General features: G+C 42.1%; 1 protein-coding gene across 3 annotated transcripts; it reads left to right on the plus strand.

The window, feature by feature from the left end:
* The first annotated feature begins 353 nt into the window (after positions 1 to 353).
* On the plus strand, positions 354 to 23,181 carry usp45 (ubiquitin specific peptidase 45). Of its 3 annotated transcripts, none has more exons than XM_029128215.3 (19): positions 355 to 676; positions 1,318 to 1,428; positions 1,567 to 1,736; positions 2,255 to 2,355; positions 2,704 to 2,804; positions 7,783 to 7,931; positions 9,097 to 9,192; positions 9,550 to 9,680; positions 13,974 to 14,061; positions 16,075 to 16,156; positions 16,435 to 16,526; positions 17,163 to 17,219; positions 17,407 to 17,535; positions 17,706 to 18,369; positions 18,512 to 18,609; positions 18,704 to 18,790; positions 18,984 to 19,128; positions 19,774 to 19,892; positions 21,685 to 23,181. In XM_029128215.3, exons 2-19 carry the CDS (start codon positions 1,326 to 1,328, stop codon positions 21,709 to 21,711), a joined length of 2,439 nt encoding a protein of 812 aa, XP_028984048.1. In that variant the 5' UTR covers positions 355 to 676; positions 1,318 to 1,325; the 3' UTR covers positions 21,712 to 23,181. The 3 variants fall into 3 exon arrangements, 2 of the variants coding, with proteins under 2 accessions (XP_028984048.1, XP_028984047.1); XM_029128214.3 differs by having other exon boundaries at positions 356 to 676; positions 17,703 to 18,369; XR_008692717.1 differs by lacking the exons at positions 17,163 to 17,219; positions 17,407 to 17,535; positions 17,706 to 18,369; ... (3 more) ...; positions 19,774 to 19,892; positions 21,685 to 23,181 and having other exon boundaries at positions 354 to 676; positions 16,075 to 16,316.
* Positions 23,182 to 23,373: the final 192 nt, after the last annotated feature.

Genomic DNA, 23,373 nt, shown 5'->3' on the forward strand with positions numbered 1-23,373 from the left:
AACCTTTACTTTTCATAAACTCAAAATTAAGCTTCTAAACCCATACTTTAAGGTTACAGTTTGTCTGTTTACAAATGTATCATATATATATATATATATGTATAATATATAATATACTATATGTATTATATAAATGTACCTCTTATGTATAAAGCGCTAAAGCGCATGTTACATTCACAATCATAGAAAGAAGTAAGAAACACGTCTGTCCCAGGTGACAACAGTTTACTGAGGGTTTGCATATGAAATGCGTATAACCTGAATTAGTTTGTGGTAATAAACAGAACATTGAAGAAATGTCACAAAACACTGTATATGTTCGAGATAATAATTAGAATGTGAACGCGGCTTTTGGCCGAACTGAGATCCCGTAGTGCGTCACATGTTGACTAATGCTGCTAGCTGATGCTAAATTACCGAAAGGTTGCCAACATTTAAAAAGTCGACTTCAAAAATCAGTAGATATTAACATAACGCGTGTTTCTTTTGTTTCGGCGCTCTGTACTTCTCTTTAACATGACTTAACATTTCAACGTGGCATTGGATGAAACACGCTTGTTAATGCTTTAGTTTTTCCTAAGGTACCTAGCGTGTTTGCTAGCCAGGAAGAGTTGACATCTGTTTCTCACTGTTGGCTTCAGGCTAACACAGTCAACATAGGAGCTAAAATAAAGAGGTGAGTTCATTCTGCAGTCCGCAAAATTAAAACGGAAAGGATCTTCATTCATAGTGTAAGTGTATTTGACGTAAATGATTTACAGATCACATCATGTGCACATAAGGGTCTTGTTGAGGCCTATTGGTATTAGAGGGTGACCAGTCTGTGTCTGAGTGAAAACATATGAATTGCCCCCATCCTGAGGATTACAATGTTAGACCTACAATAGACTGTGCTGTTTGTAGCCGAACAGTGGACTGTTTAGTACATTTCAATATCCACAGTGTAGTCCAGACTGAAAATAATAAAACAGAAACCTCCTCAAAGCAGAAACAGAGCCTGGTTTGAGTAGAAGCTTGTTTAAGCATCACCAGGCAGGCAAGGACCCGCTAGAACAAAATATGAATCAATTCAAATTTTGGTTAATATGTCAAAATTATATCAAAACTGAACAATATTGTGAAAACAGCTACAATTTCTAAACTGTTCATCTGTTACAAATGTAAACGCACAAACGCATTAAACTGATTTTAAATCCAATGTGCTGGGGTTTGTTTTCATGCAGACACACTGTATTTTTGCTACTTGTGCATTTTTCCCAGTATTACGTCCTTCTAGTTGTACTGAGTCATAAAACTGTACTTTCTCTCCCAAACCAGAGCTCCAGATGCGGCTAAAGGACCCTTTCTCCTTGAAAACCGCCGACATGACTAAGCGGACTAATAAACCTAGGAAACCTCGAGATGAGGAGTCCTCTGATGAAGTCAGTGGTAAGTTACAGCATGTACCACGGGGCACCAGGCTAATAAGGCTGTAACTTCTGAATTGGCAGAATGGTGTCCATCACAATGAATAGTGAGTGACAGAGTGACATTCAAAAGCTAAATCATTTTGTTTTTTTAAATTAGGCTTGCCGTGCCAGCATGTGAGTAAGGCAGTGGACCTGAGCTCCGTGAAGAAATCTGTGACTTCCAGCGTGTGGTTTATGTGCTCAGATTGCCTAAGAGAGAGGACAATGAAAGACGGAGAGCCAGTAGCTTCACATGACATCTTGATTTGCTTAAAGTGTGGTTTCCAAGTAAGTTTTGTTTTCCAAGCAACATTTCTTTGAAAAATTCAAGTTTATTAATGCAGCTTGTTCCAAGTGTCAGAATAAAAAACAGACAATATCAATAATAATAATACATTTACAAAATTAATTACATTGATATTATTCAAAATAAATATAATATACTACACTTAATAATACAGGTAAAGTAATGAATGATTTATTGTTCCTCTGGAATATAGTTAAAATGAAATGATACACCACGTCGCTTTGCACATTTACGCAGTTTATTAAAAAGCATTGTCACCAAATAACATTCAATAATATTTCTGAATTGTGCAAATGACGATTTAAAATAAGGTAAGAATATATAGCCTTCTCACACCTGGAGCAGGGTACTCCAGTAAATGTAAAAACCAAAAAGCCACATAGCCACATCAACCTTCACTGAGGTAGAAATAATCCTTTATCTTTAATAATGCATATGGTTGAATTGAGTGAGTTTTGTGCTGATTAATAACACATACTTGTAATTAATTCACTTACAGGGCTGCAACCAGTCTGGGATTGTGCACGCAGTCAAGCACCACCAAGCTTTTCATCCTGAGTCTCACTGCATCACCATCAGTTTGAGCACATGGAAGGCCTGGTGAGAAACCTCACAACCTCATTCACTGAAGAGGAAAAAGATAGAAAAACAAGTACAAGCACTTGCTGCTTATATTGACTTGATGACAAGCAGGATAGAGTATGTATGTGGACAATTACTGTATTAGGACGTGTATAGGGATACATTATGCCCCCCAGAGCAGTATTAATTGAGATCTATGTTTGTGTCTAATCACAAACACACATTGTTTTCACTTATTTCAGATGCATATTTCAGAATCGTTTTTAAAAAAAAAACATTTTTTGTTCATTAGACTTTCAATAATTAATATTAAATATTTATTTATTTTATTGTTTCTTAATATCTTATTGTATATATGTACAACAGGTGTTTTGAATGTAACGAGGAGCTCTCGACTCACTGCAACAAGAAGGCGTTGGCTCAGACTGTGGACTTTTTACAGAAGCACTCTGTCAAGGCAACATCAGGTAAAGTGCAACATCCTGACGATTTGGCCACCTACTAATGTCAAATAGGCTTTTATTAGACTTGCACATAGCTTACTACGTTAACAAGGCACAGATATATTGTACTATCTGTTGAAAACCACAAATTTTGAGTAATCATGTATCATCAGTGTTTCACCTACGCACTAGGTCAGTACAGTACACCTGCTCCCCCTGGTGGCAGTGGTTATCTCAACCTATTTAAGACGCCATAGTCTGAGGCATGATACAACGCATTATTAAATAATGTGTTAATCTTGGTATAATTCAATATGTTGAGCTCAATCATAAAATTACAATGCTTCTCAAGAGCAATGTAAATGTCAAATACAATTTAACAAATAAACCTGAATGTATATTTGATTAATTGATATTTGACAGCTTGATTACTTTTCGGCTTGTGTCCCTTTACGTCAGTCATGCCACCGGTGGGTGTTCCACTGTTCGGTGTCATTGGCTGTGTCATTGTAGCCCCCTGCTCAGTGCCCACTTTCCAGTGGCCATGGGCCAACCACCCTGGCCCAGTCAGGCTGGTCCACCCTCAGCCTCTCAGCCACGGATGCATTGTTGTGAGATTGATGCCACAGCTATCCCCCACCTTCGCCCCCACCCTGCACACTGCATGACTGCACATATTATAGGAATTAGGCGCTTGAGCGAAGCTTCCCGGCTGGGTTCCCTTAAGAACACGAGCAGCTGCGTGGGCTTCAGCTTCTGCTCTGTCATTCTTTGTCTTTTTATCACTATCTGTTTCTGTCCCTCGCTCCCTCGTTGGGCTGCTGTATGTCTCACCACCTCTGGGCCCCTGTGCTGCACTAGTGGGATCCAGGGTCCTCAACAAGTCAGAGCAACTAGATCCTAACAGCTGGAGCACACTAACTCTCAGTGGACTCAGACTCACAGATACACTTTCACGCAGAAATTTGAAAATCTTAGTTTTATGTGTGTGCTGGCCGTTTTAGTTTTAAACTGCGCACGGCACCGTGCATTCTTGCAGCTGTGAGCACAGGACCTTGTTGGAAAAATAAATCTGAATCTGAATGACTATTGTTGCCAAATGCATTAGATACCTGAAGAATCTGCAATTTCTTTTAGTAATGTGTGTTTTGACGAGGCTGAAATAGTTTGTTACTCAGCTACAGTTTTATTTGAGTATGAAAAATGCAAAAATGTAGAACACGGTTTGAAATGAGCGCTGCCATTTTTCAAGTTTAATTAAACCAGTAATATACAGTGTTTGTAGATAGATTGCTGTCTCCAATTCTCTGAGCAAGTCGCACAAGTGAGATTGGAGATAAGCTTATCTGTCTTTTCCTGTATGTCATTATGTTTGTGGAACAGCCATTTAGTGGACGTTGCTGATAAGCAGGGCTCTGCTTCTTGTGCTGAACAATGCGCTGAGCTGGACACTCGTTGCCTGCAGCTTTCCCTTTTGCCTCTTTTAAATTACCTGCCACTTTTCTTGCCACCCAATCGCTCCACACCGGTCGGACAAATGGGTATAGAGGCTCGCGGCTATTGTTGCAACAAAATAGGTGGTTGTTGTGTGTTGAGAAGCTTGTGAAATTGCATTTCAGCGTGAAGGCCAGGTTTTCAGAAGAAGCTGCTGTTGTACTGTTTTTTCCTATGGATCCTAAGCACAAATGATCCCCAGCAAGGCTTTTTTCCCCCCCAGAATCTATAATAATTTTGTATAACAACGGCTCAGGGAAGAAAGAAAGTCGATTAACTGTGCTCTCTCACCATCAAGGCCTTCAGCTCAAGTACCAGAGTCCCGGTAAAAAGCAAACTGACCTCAGGGAGCTAGACTTCCTGTAACACAGCTGCAGAGTCTTTGTGGAGCAAATTAAAATGTTGGTTATGAATAGATGTCATGGCTTGTTTCTCATTGAAATCTCTCTTTGTTCTGGTTCAAAAGAAAGCTTAGTTTTATCATATTACTGTCATTGTTTTACTATAACGTGTACTGTATTTACTGCTGTTCATAATTTTGTCACATTTTCAGTATTTTACAGAATGTCCAGGTTTATGATATGACATGCTATCTATGTGTTTTTCTTACATACCCTTATTCCCACAGTCATAACACTTAACCAGTGTACCATTGAAGTGCTGTTAGTAGAATAGACCTCAAGTTTTGCTTCTCACCTGTGAAACCTTCATATTTGTTTGTTAGAAATGTATTTACATTTACTATATACTTCTGAGAGATTAATGCAAAGAGGATATATTGTGCTATTGTGTTATTGGGTGATAACCACACTTTCCTGTCAAGTCAAAGTCAGACGCTTTTCCTCGTTTTTTTTCATGAAGGTAATCAAGGGTTATTCTGTCTTTATTACCACCACCGCACATGAAAGTAGGCCATATAGTGGGTAGAATAAGCCATGTGTATGTTCTGTATTTGTGTGGCTGTAAGCAACATGGCACTGGGTTCTCTTGGCCTCAGATGGCAAGGAAACAGGCTTTTTCATGCCCTGCAGTCACAACAAATTAACGAATTAATAAGACATTTGGTGTTGCCTGGCCTTCCTCTTGACTGCCTGCTCTGCATGAAGGGAGCTGGCCTTGGCCCTCCACTCCGCTGCACTGTAAGTGAACATACATGTAGGGGTATGAAGCCCACTGGCCATACAAGCCAAAGGTGTCCCAGGCCAACTGTGTACCACATTACTGCAAAACCACTCAATATTTTCCAGTCTTGTGGAAATATTCAGCTACTGTTCTCTGTGAAGGCAAACTAGTTCCATGGCTCTTTATATATCCCTTGTGTGAAACAGCAGGGAGTGTGGGAGGTGTTGGTTAACATGCGTGCATGTGGACGAGCCGGAGCCCCTCGATGCTTTCCTCCGCCCCAGGGAGAGCGCGCACACTGCCTCCGCTGCCCATACTCGGTGGTTGAACAAGGAGGGCCAGGTGGTGGTGCCGAGTGCGGCACAGTCAAGCGTGGACGCGGCGCATGCTGACATTTGCCTTCGCTGACTGCTGCAGGGAGAGGAAAAATCTGCCTTTCCATATGCTTGCGCTCGTCGCAACCCTTCCCTCCACCCACCGCTCCTCTCGCTGCCCTCTTCTGCCCCCCTCTTGCCAGTCTCGACCAGATGGCTCCCTGAACATTGTTTACCTTGGGTGACGGTCCCAGATGCAGCGTGCGCATTCGCTGGCACTGACAGCGCGCCCAGTTAGCTTCTTCATTCCTCCGATGGCTCGTACAGTAGCCTGAGTGCCGGTTGCAGCTCGCGCACTCAAGTCGCGTTAAGTCGGCTGATTTTTGTGCGTTCGCTCGCAAACCTCACAACAAGTGGTCGCGCTCATTTACACACTTTCTCTCAGTTACTTTCTCTTCTGTTCAGTTGTTCACACTTGTTAGAACGTGTTTTTTCCACACCTTCCTAGTCTCACAAATTCAAAAATACACTTTGGGTTTTGATTTTTTTCCCCCATCTCCCCTTGTTTTTATTGCATTGTGTGTTGACATATGGGAGCACCCTTATGGCTTGACATTAAAGATGGAAATAGGCCTCCAGATGTTGCCAGCACAGAGGGCCAGATGCATTTAGCACCACTGGGTGGAGCGCCAAAACAGCATGTCGCCCCGACAAGCTGAACCTCGTCCCTGTCTTCTCAGTCCCTACAGAACGAGACTGAGGCGCTCTCTTGATTTCTCCTACGTGTTAAGCTCCGATGTGAAGCGACACAGTTGGAAAATAACATTGCTGCACACCTGGGGGGAGTGGGTGTGTGTGTTCTAATCAAATCTGTTTAACTGAAAAGTTGCCACTTTACATAGAGACCCCTTTTGAGTGGAATTTGTTTGAGTATAAAATAAAAATTGCCAAAGGCACGAGTAAAAAGGCCAAGGTTCACATTCCAGCGGCTATGACCAGGGCACTCCTGTTGACGTCCTTGCCCTTGAAGAGAAAAGACTTGCTGGGTAGCAGTTAGCGGTGGGCTTGCCATCAATGTAGATGAAATGGGTTTTTCAGTAAATGTGTTGTGTACAAGGAGAGGTTCCCTGTATTGAATGTGTGCTAAGGCAAGGCCATTTGTGTGTTGTGAGGAACAGTGAGAGTGAGCGATGATGGGTTATGGGTCAATTGAATTTTCTTTGCTTGGACATAAGCAGGTTCAGGTCAGTGACCTCACTGCCAGCCTGCTTTCTTGACTGGCTCACTTAGGTGAAGTGCTCATGGACCAACGCTCTTTGTGTTTACCAACATTTAGTTAAATTCTTTGCAGCTTTTTCATTTAAGGTCCCCATATGAGTTTGCCATCTTGTACTGTTTGGTTTTCAGCCGTCCGCTTGTATTGAGCGTTCTTCTGCTTTTGTGTCATGTGCCATGTTTTACTCTGATCTCGCATTCCAGTATTCCTCACGGTTTAGTGGCTTAGTATGTACTAATACATATCAGCAACACATTATCAATATTGACTCATTGCAGTGTTAGCTGCTGGCATGCCATCAGTTTGCATGTGTTCTGCACCTACTCTGGTCTATACCCAGAAGACTGTCTGTATGACACTGTTCGATTTTGACCATCTGTGTTTTCGCTTCCATTTAAGGTTAGCTTCCATCGGTGATACGGAGTAACAGCTGGCTCCAACCTCAGCCCACACCCCTCCCTCACTAACCAGTGAAAACTTCTACAGCTGTCATCTGCTTTCCCAAATGACCCAGCTTTCCTTCCAGCTGCCATCCAGCACCCTGCTCCCAAGCCCAGTCTAACTTAAACTAGAGGCAATATGGGGGTTTCTTGCCAAAACTGGGAAGTCTGTCTTTTTTTCAGCGGCAAGGCCAACTTCTGCTTTCTGATTTAAGTTGCCCCGACCTCAGGTTTCCAGTAGCTTAGCTGAAATCTTTATAGCAATCAGCCTAAAACTTTAAAGTAGAAGCCAAATCACCCTTTTGAATTTCATGCGCGAGTTTTAAAATTTGTGCATTCACCTTCTGTCTCAACAGCATCACCGAAGATCATTAAGCTACGAGAGGAGCCATCAGATTATACTGACCCGCCCAGAGGTAAAAGTCCTGTCATCAACAGCACCTTGGTCCCCGTGAAAGGCATTAATAACCTGGGCAACACCTGCTTCTTCAATGCTGTCATGCAGGTTGGTTGAACCGTAACAGCTCCTGTGACCCTGCCTGCCTGTAAACACCACTGCACGCTGTGTATACTTCTAGTCAGATCTTTAAGATGCAAAGCTTGATGACAGCGCGATTGTCTCTAACAAACAACCTGCTTGCCAGTCATTGCTGTGTTTCTAAAGACTCAGCGATAAGCTAATGAGTAACTGGGATTCTCATTCTAATGCTACAGAATAAAAATGTGTAGCTCTACAATGTAGGAACACTCCTGAGGTTCTGTTTGTTAGAAGCCCGGCCTGTCCTACAATGACTGTGTATGTTGAGGTCATGTTGAAGCACATGTAGTGCAACTTGGACACGTTCACCTGCTCTCACACAAGTGACACTTGGTTGGTACAAAGCATGTTCACCACACAGCATGGCTATAGAGCCTCTGGAGTCTTTCTCTGGTCGTGTCATGGTGACTGCAAATTGACATGCCTCCCCAACAATGAAGCTGTTTTTTCCGCCATTTTGTTAATCACCCTCAGGGCCTTCTTCATTGATTGAAATTCGAGTGAGCGCGTTTTATATGCTTTTCCCCTCCCTCTCATAGTCTGTTTGTATTGTCTCGTTGGAAATTGCAATCTTTCTGGTGAAAACACATAATTATCAGAGGATGAGCTGTGTCTGTGTTCACAATGGCGGCTCCATTGTGTGTTATCCATAGAAACTGTCTTCATTGCCAGGATGTGACAAAACAAATATCTCTTGAAAGAGAAGAAAAAGATGCTTCTCTAACATGGAGGGACAATGACTTCTTTAGGCGATCCCTTCTCTCTCCTCTACTTTTAAATCTCAAAGATCATGGATAGAGTTGAAACCCCATTTCAGTCTAACCGACTCAGTGCATGTTTATTAAATTCTACCAAAATAGAAAGAATATTTTACAAGTGCGATTTAACTGACTACAGATAAGCATGGATCCAGCTGTTAGAACTTGCTGATTATGTTTTTATTAGTGTGTGAAATTATTGTTGTTTCTTTCAGTGTTTTATAATTTATTGCTGTCCACAGCACTGTCTGCCATCAATTATCATTGGCAACTGTTCCACTGTGTAATATTTTATGAATTTTTAGGTTATACCTGGACAAAGCGTGATCTAATGCACTTAATTGGATGGCTGACTTGTCTTTTCTGTTCTCAAGAACTTGTCCCAGACCCACATGCTCATTGATCTCATCCAGGAAGTGAAGGAGAAAGGGTACAAACTGAGGATCTGCCCACCTGTTGAGACTAAACTGGTGAGACCTGCTCAAGTTTCAACTTAAACTGATCATTTCAGTTGATTAAATGTTTATTTACATTTTAATACAATTACAGTGCTGTACGAAGATATAAAACTGTACAATTATTGTTGTATGTTCAGTAAATACATTTTGTTGTAATAATCTATTAGACATTATTGTAATCTCCTGTACAAATTATTGCCAAAACATGTTTTAGGGAGTGATAATATCAAAACATTTTAAGAAAACGACTTTAAGTGAATTTTTAATATATCAGCTAGCCCCTGCTCTCTATAATATAGTTACAGTATAATCTCAATAATTTTAATAAACACATGTCAATTGATTTTATTTTGTCTCCACGTCTTCCAGAGTCCCCTGACGGTATCACTGCTCAGTCCAGAACCCTTGACTGCAGCCATGTTTTCCTTCCTCCATAGCATGAAAGAGCCGGGGAAAGGGCCGGTCAATCCCAAGATCCTTTTCAACCAGCTCTGCCAGAAGTAAGATTCTTCTCTTTATACCAAATGCTCAACTTCTTCCATATGCTCATACATGTAAAATGTGTTGGTATTGAAACATAAAGACTATCTTGGCCATCTTGAAACACTAAACACTAGTTCCCCCATTTTTAAACCAATGGTTTATAGTGCAGCCTCCACATTCACCTGCTTCACTCCCTCACTGTGGCGGTGACCGCTTGAACCAGCCAGGCCCAGGTAGCACCTGGTCCCAACTGAATGGCTCTTCATGCATGCTAAGCTCATCATACACTAAAAGCACTGTAGCTTAGTAAATGCCTAGCAGCAGCTAGCTATTCATGGCTGTTTTTGCTGCTTGCCACACTGCCGTGCCACCTGTGTCATATTTGAATAAGAGCAAGGTCCAACAGGCTGTGTGACAAACGGGAGCACAACTGCACATTTGTGAACATTTGCTTGCGTGAATGTGTGGTTGGCTGCGTCCTTGTCTGAGCACCATACGCTGCTGGTTGGGTCTAGCCCGTGTGATGCCATGCCGTTCAGCTGGGGGGGTCTTGTTTAGTAGTGCAGGTGGGTGACCAGGGCATTTGATGTTGGATGACTGGGTAAATTTCTGGTGCGACCTTGACTGTTGTTCTGGTGCCTAACATTCATTACACAGGCGTGTGTCTGTCTGTGTGTCTGTGTGTGTGGGCTGCCACCTCACCTGATACCACCTCCGCCTGCATCACACATGCAAGTGATTGTGCATCCAAATAGCGAGTGCATACCTCCATGCATTCACATTATAAGTAGGTCTAATCTCTTCCACTCTACAAGACTTTGAATTGAGAGATATTACATTAAGCCTCAGCTCCATTGCCCATATGGTATATATGGACTCCACTATGCAGTATCTCAATCCCTATGTTCCAAAAAAACAGGCATAGTTAAAAGGCAAGTCCGGCCAAGTCTGGGAAAAAGTTTTGTGGTAACAAATTTGCAAACTATCTATATAATAAATAGGGAGAAGAACCACAAAGTACTTGTACTCACTAAGTTATAACACCTACACAGAATCTTCACAGCCTCCAAGTCATTATTCTCTATTGCCAAGAACTCAAAAGTGATGGCTTTGCTTCAGTGTGATATTGTTAACATGTTGCTAATATGTTGAAAAGTGCTCATTGAAGCAGTAACTAGAGACACTAGGTCCAGGAACCAGATTGACCTAAGATCTATTGCACTTTCAAGGCCTCATCCACCTACAGTACGGTATATGCTTTTCTGTACATAATTGTCATGTTCCCAAATAGCCTGATCTTGCACATGCTTCTCTCTCTGACTCCTCCATACAGTAGCTCTCTCGCATTCAGTCAGGTCTAAAGCTTTGAGCTTAAAGGACGAGGTCAAGAATGGTCCCTGTTTACTGGGACATTTTTCTCTATTGTAGTGGCCTTTATTATGGCTGCACTCCGTTAATGTAGCCGGCCAACCTCACTTGTCATTGCAAGCTCTTGTCTCTTTAAGAGGGTTGTGTCTGTCCTTGACCTGTGGGGACTGAGAATGCTTTTTTCTATTTCTAAACCGGTGTGTTTTGACAGGCAGGTTATTACAGCGTCCTAGCTTAGATCGGTGCCAGTTGGGGGATTTGTGCACAACTGGAGCTGTAATGCCTCCAGATTCGTCCGTGTGTGTATATGTATTTACATGCGCGTGACCTCAACCAGCTGAGTACCCCACAGCCTGCCTCTTCCTCCTCCTGCCAGTGGAAGGGGTCTGGTCCGTGCTCGGACATGTGCCAAGCCATGTGGGTGAAATGGTCAGCACCACAAACTGCGTCTGGTGCCAGGGAGGGTCTCAGCTTGTACCCAGGCCTTGTTTTCCTACAAAGCCTGTGTGGGAAAAATAACATTTAATCAAAGCTAAATAGTTTTCCTCCAGTCTTGGAAACACTGCCTACTGCTGTTTTTTGTTGATCATAGCATACTCCTGTAGATACATGTGCTGCTATTCGTTGTTACTTTTATTATTGGTGCACTCTCTATGCATATCTAATACATAAGCTGGACAAAAAGGCCACACAAAGGTATTCAGCTACACCTGCTTCCAGCCTGGCAGGATTCAATTCACAGGACAGCCGCTGCATAATTTTTTGTATTTTAAAAATTAAAAATACACCGGCGTGCTCCTCTATCCGACTGATGTTTATAAATGTCTACATACCCACATCTTTCAATATTGTTCAAAAGCCTTTATGAGAAGCCTTACATCTCTGATAGAAATTTTCAGAGGCAACAATAAATTCCATCTTGTGCTATGGCATCCAGGACACGTACACACGTACACAAAGAGGCAGGGCCAGCCTGCTGGTCTGCTCGGGAGGAAGACCTTTTTCAGGTTCAAGAAAAGAATCAAATATTGCATAGTTGGTTAGAAAAATAATATGAATCTTAGCTTGTGTACGGATGCTGAGAGCTGCAGTCTTAGCATTCTAACGTTACAGATTGAGTCTGTTCACTTTGGTCTACCTACGAAACCTGAAAGCAAGAAGAATTCTCCGTTAAGGCTGGTATCACATGGTTTATTGCTGGTAACACTGTGTTGTCCAGAACTTGTTGCCTGTGGTTGAGAAACCAGCTTTAAAGTTTTGTATAATGTGTGACAACCAAAGTGTTTCACCGTGTTATCACTCATCAATTAACTATTCCATTACATCAAATCGTATCTTTTTTTGGTTCTGGTAAAAGAAATACATAATAAATAGTATTCTATTTTAACTATTTTATTAAAATTTTATGTACTTTGATTACATGTCCTCTATTTCATGTTAATATCAATCAATCACTGTTCTGTTTTCTATGCTTTTATGTGACTAAATGCTGGATAAATGTATTCTCTGAAGTGTGTGTGTGTGTGTGTGTGTGTGTGTGTGTGTGTGTGTGTGTGTGTGTGTGTGTGTGTGTGTGTGTGTGTGTGTGTGTGTGTGTGTGTGTGTGTGTGTGTGTGTGTGTGTGTGTGTGTGTGTGTGTATGGTGGGGGGGGGGCCTGTGTGGCCTTGTGTCTGGTACTAACTCATCCGGCTATTAATTGTGTTAGCACCGCAGCTGTTTGCATTGGCCAGATTGAGAGCAGTGCTACAGGGCCCTTCTGCTTCTCTCCACTGGGATGAGCTTCCAGACCTCCTCATTCCCACTGATCTCCACCAAGCTCATTTTTTTTTATCTTCATTACCTTTTTGCGTTTGTCCCTCACGCTCTTTTTGCCCAACCCATTTCATCTCTCTTTTTCTGTGTTGTGCTTCGTATTTCGAGCTCTGTGTTTCTCTCTCATGGGAGACTGACAAACTAGTAAGTGCAACAACAGGGACATTCCTTCACATGCTGTTCATTTTGAGAGCTGACAAGTAGTGACATATGTGCTCCTGACCATCCCTACCCCTGTTCTCTCCATGTGTCTGTGCAAAGAGGAGCATAAGAAATGCAGATCGTGTCAGTTTTTCAGGGTCAAGGGTGACCTTGGGCTCCTTCAGACCTCCTGGAATGATCCCTGTTGTGGACAGTGGCTGTGTGTTTCAGACAGATGATTGATTTTAATTAGGGTTTTCCAATAGTGAGCATATGAATTCATCCTTAAACATATTGCTTAATACTCTGGTCACATACAGCTTGTCACAAATAAATATCAAGTGACTGGTATCTACAGTAATTTGGTCGTGTAAGTGGTGGTTGGGATTTACTTAAAGATCAGTGATTATACAATGTTTCTTAAACGCAACACACAGTTTTATTATTGGCCAATGAAGGACTGATTGAGTATTGAGTAAAGGTACTATTAAAGGGTCACCCACCTTATGAAAACCTTTTGCTTTGGACTTTCTCTGTGCAGAAATATGGCGTCTCACCGTGTGTTGTGCCTGTTGGACCAACCTGTCCTGTGGTTGTGTGGTGGGCTTGGCCCAACAGGTTGTGGTGGCTCTAGCCTTCACTGCCCATCTGGTCCTGACATCTGTCCTCACATCTGTTTTACCATAGATGGCCAGGACCCAAGGAGAGCCTCCCCTCTAACTGCTTTAGCTTCAATGGCAGATAATGTCCAGGAGGGAGCTTGACCCTACTTTGCTAATAAAATACTAAAGGCAGTATGATGGTGCTGTGTGTGTGGTTTCACTACTATCATGTTTTTTGTACGGTTAACAGCCTTAAACCAGCATATTCTCTATGAGTTACCCTCTGAAACAAAGACTGGTCATATTAATGATTGCCCAAAATATTTCAGAGTGTTAGTCTTGTTAATTGTAATATTTTCTGAATCCTCTCTGTCTCTCTTTCACAGAGCTCCACGCTTCAAGGGCTACCAACAACAAGACAGCCAGGAGCTTCTGCACTACTTACTGGACTCCATACGAGTAGAAGAAACTAAAGTAAGCCTACGTAAACAGTTTACACTTAACCATAATATATTTCAAATAATGTTTGATGTAACAGTTGTTAGACTTCAAAGTAAAGGTTTTCCTTATCCAATAGAAACAATTTTGAATTTTGCAAAAACTCTACCTGCCTCTAGTTAACAAACCTACGTTCTGTCCAGAGTATTAATATTTGGATGCAGTCATATCACCCAAAGGTGTGTTGTTGTGTGTATTCATGTAGCAGTGATTACAGTTCTGAAACATTTAAAACGTACACACACATCTGCAGCTATTCATTTTAGTCTTAATTTTGGTCCTGGTAATGCACGATAATGCTTTGATTTATTAAACTCATCCTGATTATGATGTAAGATGCCTGTGCCTTTGTGGGTGGTTGTGTGCGCTCACATAAGCCAGTTTTTGAATTTAACCCTATGTTGCCGTGTTTTTGGCAAGCTCAGAGACGCACCACCAGCCAGTCTTCACAGGGCAATTAGGATACCTCACAGCAGCCCTGAGCTGGCCCCCGTGGCCCCACCAGTGACTGTGTGAACCAAGGAGGAGAAGTTAGCGGGTGTGTTTAGTGGTCAGCCTCAGGCCCAGGAGGGGACCACAGGCTGGGCTCCATGGCTCCCATTTAAACTTGTGAACACTGACAGTTGTGCCACTTAGGGGACTTGCAAGTGGCACGACCGGCGTCATTGTGTGATCTTGGGAAACCTACAGCTGCTGAATGAGCTCCAGGGCAGTCCATTGTGTGCTTGAGGGTCACACAGCCCCCACCTACACACACAAACACACACACACACACACACACACACACACACACACACACACACTCTTCCCCATCATCCCATCTCCCAGTCCTATCAAGGAGGCAAATGGGAAAAAGGGTATTATTCATTTACTCAAACTCATGTATACATCCAAGCAGCCAACTGTCCATTCAATGTTTATAAAACTTATATAAAAATTACACTTGTTTACCAAGCTTTTAATTGTCACTAATGAAGCATCTACATCACACTCACTTTTCCAAGATGGCAATAGTTCATCTACCTACAAACATATTTCATAGCTACATTACAAGAAGAAAATAAATACAGTAAGCTTTCTGTACATCTGTTGCTCTGTGCGTGTCTGTATATGTTTCGGAGGGGAGCCTGCTGTTTTAACAGTGGGTGGTACAAACCTTTTAAAGGCCTTAAGTGGTTGTGTTGATTGACCATTAGTATCAGAGATCTAAATATGCAAATTTGGACCCATTCAATTATCACCAATTAGCTGAGATGGTAGGGATTACTCTCTGAGGGCATGGACTGTCTTTCTTCGCCTTCTTCATTTTAGTTTCCACCCCTTCACCCTTGTACCAGCAACCTTGCCCCCCCCCAACCCCCAGCGTCCCCTCCCACAGCCCATTCTGTGTGGGACAGTACATGCTGTTACTTACGGGATGGATAGAGGTGTGGGTGGGGGTTACTGGTAATTAATTAGTAGGAGAGCATCGGCCTGGTTTGACTGTGCGGACTGAGTGGGGTGCAGACTAGCCGGACTGGGATTAAAGCGTCTTTTTGACCTAAATAGCCAGTCCAGTGCGTGGGTCCCGGGACAATGGGGGTTGACTGGTCCCGACTGCAGACTCAGACCATGGCCAATTATCTATTGATTGGTGCTTTACTGTGGCTGTGCCTCTTCACAGCTCTTTCACCAACACACTCACTGACCATGTCATCTCCAATAAGATGGCCCCTCAAAGAACTTCCTCACACAAATATGCACAATTAATGATGAGTTATATATGTTAATGTTTTTAGACAAGCACAATAATTATTTTTACACTAATGATGCTATAATATGTATACCTGTCAAAGTCGGATATAGGCTAGACTGTGATATGTCAGTAATTGGTGTTAATATAGTGAATTTAGGAAAATATAACACAAATGACAAGTCAAGGTTGATTTATGGATTTGTTAGACAAATTAGGACCATTTAAACTCTGTTAATTTTACTTTTGTGTTTTAGAGGGTGAAAGCGGGCATTCTGAAAGCATTTAATAATCCTACAGAGAAGACAGCAGATGAGGAGACCAAACGGCAAGTCAAAGGTCCGTATGTGCTGCACTACACACATGTCCAAGAGCAATAGTCCCATCTTGTGGCAGTTAATGGAAATACATCTGGAGGATGACCAGACATAGGAGAGGAGACCCATGTTTGGTTAACCACCTTCCTACCTGTGCAAATTTCAAATAATAATATTTTCAGGTTGGCTTATCTGCCTGGTAACTCGGGGCTTTTTTGATATTTTAATTTGCACGAGGCTTTGTTTAGTCTAGTTGGCAAATACTCAAGAATTGATTGGTTATAATTCTCTCTTTTCCAGCATATGGGAAAGAAGGTGTGAAGATGAACTTCGTTGATCGCATCTTTGTAGGCGAGCTGACAAACACAATTATGTGTGAAGAATGTGGGCATGTAAGTGTGTATGTGTGAGAGTTTACAATAAGAAATATAGTTTACTATAAGAAATAGAGAGTTTATTATAAGAAAAAATTAAAACAATAATGCCAAGTTTTTGTTTTTTTACAAACATGCAATCTTTATTTTGTTGCTGCTTTAAGCAGTCAGTATTTTGCGTTTCTGTTTCCAGAAACATTCTCTGTTATGATCAGTTGTCACAGAGCTGAAGTGAACATAACTGGCATTAACTTACAATTTTTGTCTTTGTTGTTATACATGAGTAACATTTCTCACTTTGATACCCACAATGAGAGGATAAACACAAGTTAAAGCAAACCGAACAAGCATGAACAAGGGAAAAAAAGACAAAGTAAAACACTTCAAGGACCAGCTCAGACACCAACTATTTGCAGCAGGCATGTACAATAAAAATGTGGGAGCTCTCGGTTGTTAACAAAGTGAATGTTGCTATGTAAACCAATGAATATCCTTGAAGATAGAGCGCACCAGGTGTGGAGCTGGAGAGGGAGAAGCAGAGAAACAGCCACTTCCCATGTGTGTTTACTTGTCTCATATCTGCAGCTAAAGCTTGTTGTTAACAACTGAGGGGAAGAAGATCATAAATGTGTATTTCTGACATTTCTGTTTCAGATTTCCACAGTGAAGGAAGCCTTCATAGATATCTCTTTACCCATCATAGAGGAGAGGGTGAGCTGCTACACCTATTTATAAGAAAGCCAGTGTGACAAATGCAGAGGATGATGCCTAACACTGTAATACATATTTTGTTTTGTTTTTTTGACTGACAATATTTCATGTCAGGTAAAAAAAGGATTCAACTTTTTCTCCGCACTATGTTCGCTTCACTAAGCAGGCTTTGTGTGCTTCTGCTCAGATATCTAAACCATCCAACCCTGGTAGGATGGGGAAGGGCACACGGGAGCAGGATGCGCACACAGCGCACGACCAGGTTTTCTCTGCAGCACACGCTGTCAACCGAAACACAAGAAAGCTGAGCGGAAAGGTAACAATTTGTTTACTAGGTCTTGTTCAAGCTTCCTGTAAAGCTCTTATGTATCAATGTTGATATACATTTGTCTGTTTTATCTTTCAAATGATCAATTAAATCCATAATGTTGATGGCAGAGTCTGCATCTCTGTAAGGGGTTCATGGCTGTTGTTTTTCCCCAGAAGCAGCAAAGCAGGAAGTCTTCCAGCTCTCTGGAGGAGAAGGGAGCGAGCTGCGGAGCAGAGCGAGCAGTGGAGGAGGGGGTCTCTGGTGGATCAGCCCGCAGCGTGGCTGCTTGTAAGCCGGCCGCTGCCAGCAGCCTGTCGGATGGCAGCGAGAGGGACTCGGGTGCTCAGGACAGCAGTAATGACGCTGACAGCGAGGCCTCGGAGAGCGAATGGACCCCGCGCAGCTCCTCCTCGCTCCATGTCCACAGTCACGCGTCCACTCCGTCGTCCGCTTCCACCCTTACGCCGTCCCCCGTCCCCCTCTCTGCCTCCTCGCCCTCGTCGTCGTCCTCCGCGAAACAAGGGGGCGCTGTGGAGCAGCTAGTAACTGCAGTGTCTAAAGTGAGTCTCGGGTTTACCTCAGGCGACGGCTCTCCCTCCACACACTGTTCCCCAGAGGAGACGGGAGAAGCGCAGTCTCGGGACAACCTCTTCCATCAGCACCACCAGGGAGCCTTTCAGGTGCTGTCTCATAGCTACACCCCCAGCTCCAAGGAGTGCTCCATCCAGTCCTGCCTCCACCAGTTCACCTCTGTGGAACTGCTGATGGGCAATAACAAGCTGCTGTGTGAGAGCTGCACCGAACGCAGACAGAAGCACCTGCGCAAGAGCAGCTCAGCGGGTGAGACCCAACATATAGAGTCACAGCGTGATGATTGATCCCGAGTGTATGAATTCAGTCTATTGATATTGATATTATTAGTCTTATATCAGTCTTATTATTGATAAGACTGATATTGATTTTTCTTTCATTGGTTGCATAGATAAAAAGGTGGAGAAGGTTTACACCAGTGCCATAAAGCAAATGCTGATATCATCGCTGCCTCCAGTCATCACTTTACATCTGAAACGTTTCCACCAGGTAGGCAGTCCTGCACAGCGTCTTCATCACTCTGTATGCCATAAGCAAAGATGTTGTTAATAAGGCTTGTTTTTTTTTGGTTTTATATCTAAAGGCAGGGATGAACTTACGCAAGGTGAACCGCCATGTTGATTTTCCACTGGTTCTGGATCTGGCTCCATTTTGCTCAGCTTCCTGCAAGGTAGTGAGCAAACAAGTTGAATAATTGTGCTCAGATTTGTGATGAAGAGGTTTTTGAGCCCTCTACATTTTCCATTTTATACCTTTAGTAAACTTTTGCTTTTTCCTGAAGTTTCTCGCTTCAGCTGTTCGTACTACTCATGTCTACTCCTCGACTCCTCCCTTTTACTAATGTTGTTTTTCTTTTCCACTAGAATTTAGCAGTGGAGGAACGTGTCCTCTACAGCCTGTATGGGATTGTTGAACATAGTGGCTCAATGAGGGGGGGGCACTATGCTGCATATATAAAAGTGCGCCCTCCCCAGAAGAAATCTGACCAACACCACAAGAACCTGTCAGGTAAAGAGGTTAAGTTTTAGATTTTGCCACTTTATTCAACAATTTATAAGATGTACTAAAAGCAAAACTACTCCTTGTTCAAAATGGCCAATGTATTGTAGCAAATTTTAAACATGTGAAAATATCTCAGAATTGTACTTCTGTACATAATCTTAGTAAATGTACTTAGTTTTTACTGCTCACTCGGCAGCAAATTCTTTTCTAGCCATTTATCCTCTCTCAGCCAAGTCACCTAATCCACCTCAAACTAGACAGTACACACAGTGGAACTGAATGAGGTTCTATCAAGGATTGGCGTCTATAAGATGTTAAAGAAATTGTAAGTGACGATGGTTTGACTTTGACAATTGCCCGTTGAAGGTTTATGATAGCTTCCTGTTTGATTGAACACACATTAGCAGCCGCTGCACTTGCTTTCCACATAACTAGGATGCTTCCTGCTTGAATCACTGCTGGAGCAGAGCGCCTGTTGTGAGGCTGCTGCCATTTAGAAGCTTACACAAATGAGGTTATGGGAATCTTAGTCTGTTGTGTAGTTTTCCATGACATCCTCATTCGGTAGACAGCACAATTGCAATTATAGCACATACCCAGTTTTTAGGTTATCTGTGTGTTCAATAATATTAATGCTGTGTGTATGTACAGGTACGAGGGAGGCCAGCAGCAGCTCCCAGGGTCAGTGGGTGTACGTGAGTGATACCACCGTTCAGACGGTACCAGAATCAAGGGTACTCAACTCTCAGGCATATCTGCTCTTCTATGAGGTATTGCTCTAGTGTGACCAACTAAAGGGTTTCCCCAGCTTTTTGCTAAGCATTTTTTAGTACAACTCCCTCTACTCTGAGAGTGAGTGGGTGGAAGAAAGAAGAGGAGAACGACTTCACTCTACAGGAACAATGCTTACAATTCATCAATAACCCTGGTCCTCTGAATATCTTTAAAGCATACATGATAAATAGTAGTAATTTTTACTTTGTATAGCCTCAATTTTCATTACAGAGGTGAGGACAGAAGAGTGTTATTAATTTAAAGCAGAGCTAAATGTTTTATTGTTCACTGTCAAAAACAAGCGTCTGAGATAAACTGCATGGAGTATGTTACAGTATTTACCAGGAAATAAGCAGCAATTGCATGCTCGGCTACGCTCAGCACTTACTATTTGATGTCAAATGTGTGTCTATGCACACATGTACAAGTGAATGAATGAAAGACAGAAGAATGTAGTTTTAAAGTGCTATGGGAACGATTTTTATCAGTATGCAGTTGCCGTATGAAAGTGGCACAGATAGTTCATGTAAAAACTAAGATGATTGTCCTCTTTTAGGCTGTGTGGTGAGAAAGTGTGCTTAACAGTTTATGGTAATGTCTGATGATAGATGGTAAACACACACAGCATAATTCAATCAGACACATTTGTCCTTGTTACGAAAATCAACCATGGGAGGAGACAGAGACAAGTAAAAGTCACTGTTGTGTCCCTGTTTATGGAAAACATGCTGGTAGGTTTGAGAAACGCAGCATTTGTTGTCACATCTTACATCGGCATATTGATTAAAATGGCTACACATAGCACCTTTTATGGAACGGCACAACAGCCTCCATGAAGAGGATTCTTCTATTTCCTACATCAGAATGTATCAATGAAAAACTGTCAGTGAATGACATTTGCCAAAGATAAGATTTGCTGCCGCAAGTCAGAGCAGAAAATATATTTAAAAAACGAAGACTAGGAGTTGATGTTGTACAGACTTTCTTCAGCATTTGTTGCTTCAAGGGCAACAAAGGGGTTCTCGAGTACACAAACACGCTTACAGTTCATCAGACCAACAAAGCACCTTGTCTGCCTTCATTGTGTTTTAGCTGTACTGTAACTGTGTAGGCATGCATACACAAACCCACCCAACATATCCAACAGAGTCAGCGTAACAACAGTTATTTTTTACCTGTGAATATCATCCATGAGGTTACAAAGCTAATTTGAAAGATCCAAAGGCTTTAAGCCTTAGAAAAACACTTTTGCTGTTATGTGCATGGGTTAATGTTCCAATGAATGTATTGCCTAATCTGGAAATGAAAATGTTTGTCAAATGAGCTGTTTGTCGTTTTCGTTGATTTTTTTTTTTTTTTTTGAAGAAAACATTTTGCCTGTTGGTCCTTTGCCAAATCAACAGAAAAGAGGTCAAACGTATGCATCACAATCCAGCGTTTGTTGTTTTCATTTCAACGCCTGTGCTTCAGGTTTAAGAAACCTTTGCATGGTGCAAAGACAGATTTGTGTATTTTTATGTACAGTATAACTTACAGGAATTATAAAGTTGTATATGTTAAAAAAGAAACAAAATCATGGTGCTTCTGGTGTGCAGGGTTTTTCAAGGCAAATTTAGTTTTCAGATATAAAAAGATATTTGAAAAGAGTATAACTACATACTGTATCATAATAAATCTAATTTATGAAATGAGTAATCGTGACGGGGTTGATGTTGCTTTCTTTTCTCATGCCAACAACACAACCACAAGAACAGAGATAACAACCAACTGTGTTTTTGTGCTTCGCAGCTGATGTCATCCCGGTTTTACTATTAAGTGAGATTGTGTCCACCATCGCGCTCTGCTGCTGTCACTGTGCATCCCGTGGTGCCATATTCGGCCCATCTCTGCCAGTGATCCACCCTGACGGGTGCAAAGCAGGGCTGCTTCAGAACATGTCGCAAGCTGGTGAAGAGGAGGTGGGTCTGGAAACAGGAAAAGGGCAACGTCCAAAACGATCGCCTCGCACGTCCTCCTTTCCCCACATGCTGTGACATCCGAGTCATGCTGCTCATACATTAAAACAGGTTGTCAAACTGTCACCGCTGGGAGGGAGCAAATCTTCTCTGAAATGTATTTGTCTATTTTTAAAGTGAGCAGGGTAGGGGGTGGCTTTTGGCTCGGGGACACGCTGCTGAAGCATTGCATGTGATTTAATCTTGGTTAATGAAAGGCACCCTCTTCCTGATGGAGACGACTTGTAAGAAACTAATAAAGTGAGGCTGGGCTGCTCATCTACCAGCAGCGGAGGTTAAATCTTTTACTGCTCTCACGCACGCCCCTGCCACCATCAGCCTCACCTACACTAGCTTGACACCACCTCACACGTGGCAAACAAGCATCGATACGCAACACGGCGCATGCGTTTTCTCATACGAACGTCTAGTCTTTTGGACACATGCCTCAGACTTCTCTCATCACAGCACATACGCATCACCACTAGTTATTAACGCCAGCATGGCACCAATAGAGCACTGAGCAACACCTGCACCCTAAGCCCTTCTTCCTGCAATGTAGGTGTTAAATGTATTTCAGACATCTATTGGGTAAATGGTGGTGAACGAATTACTAAAACAACACCAGGCATTTTCCCATAACATTGTAAATATGTGGAAACAGCTTCCTGTTGTCCTCAATATCTGATTTTGCATGATAACTTTGTTTTATATGTTAAAATGCAAAGATTTGATTGATACCCACACCAGTAAAATTAACAGGTCCATTACCAGGTCGCCAAAGTAGAACGACCTCAGGAACCACAGGTTTCTTTCCTAACCTCCCTTTGAAATTAAGCTTAAAGTGAATAATCTTGTAGTTTTTTGTTGATGTGCTGTGACGATGAGATTTTCTATGTTAATAAAAGTAGCTTCAGTCATTCATAATTTTGCTTAGCATGAATGTGGAAAAACCTTAGCAAGTTGGTCATCAGGTGGCAAAATATGGCAGCATATGTTACTGTATATTATTGTACTGTTAATGTAATACTGTACATGTTGTAGCTGCCCAAGGGCTTCCTGAATTACTAGAGCACTGCCTGCATTTAATGGTGCAGTTGTATTTGTGCTCGATACAAGATTAATTTTCAACTAATTTATGCCTATAGGTATTTAAGAGCAGCTGACATCAGCATCTCTGATAAACCAAAGATGCAACAACTCCCCACCGTCACAATTAAAGGACATTGTGAATCAGAAACAAATTAAATAATTTGTCCTGATATGTTTTACTCATCCTGCACCAGTAAGATGACAAAAGAGTTGGCACAATATCCAGAGTCTACTAGGAAACACAAATTGTAACCCTGTCTAACCTTTTCTGTGCATGAAGGAATTCAGTTTGCACAGGAGACCCAGTCGTGAGGACCCTTTAGTTACAACAGCAAACCTGCACTGCACACAACTACTCACATTTAAACTTGCAGGCCTTTGAATTTTAGAA

Source organism: Betta splendens, chromosome 16 (assembly GCF_900634795.4).
Source record: "Betta splendens chromosome 16, fBetSpl5.4, whole genome shotgun sequence".
In the NCBI taxonomy this organism is placed as follows: Eukaryota; Metazoa; Chordata; class Actinopteri; order Anabantiformes; family Osphronemidae; genus Betta; species Betta splendens.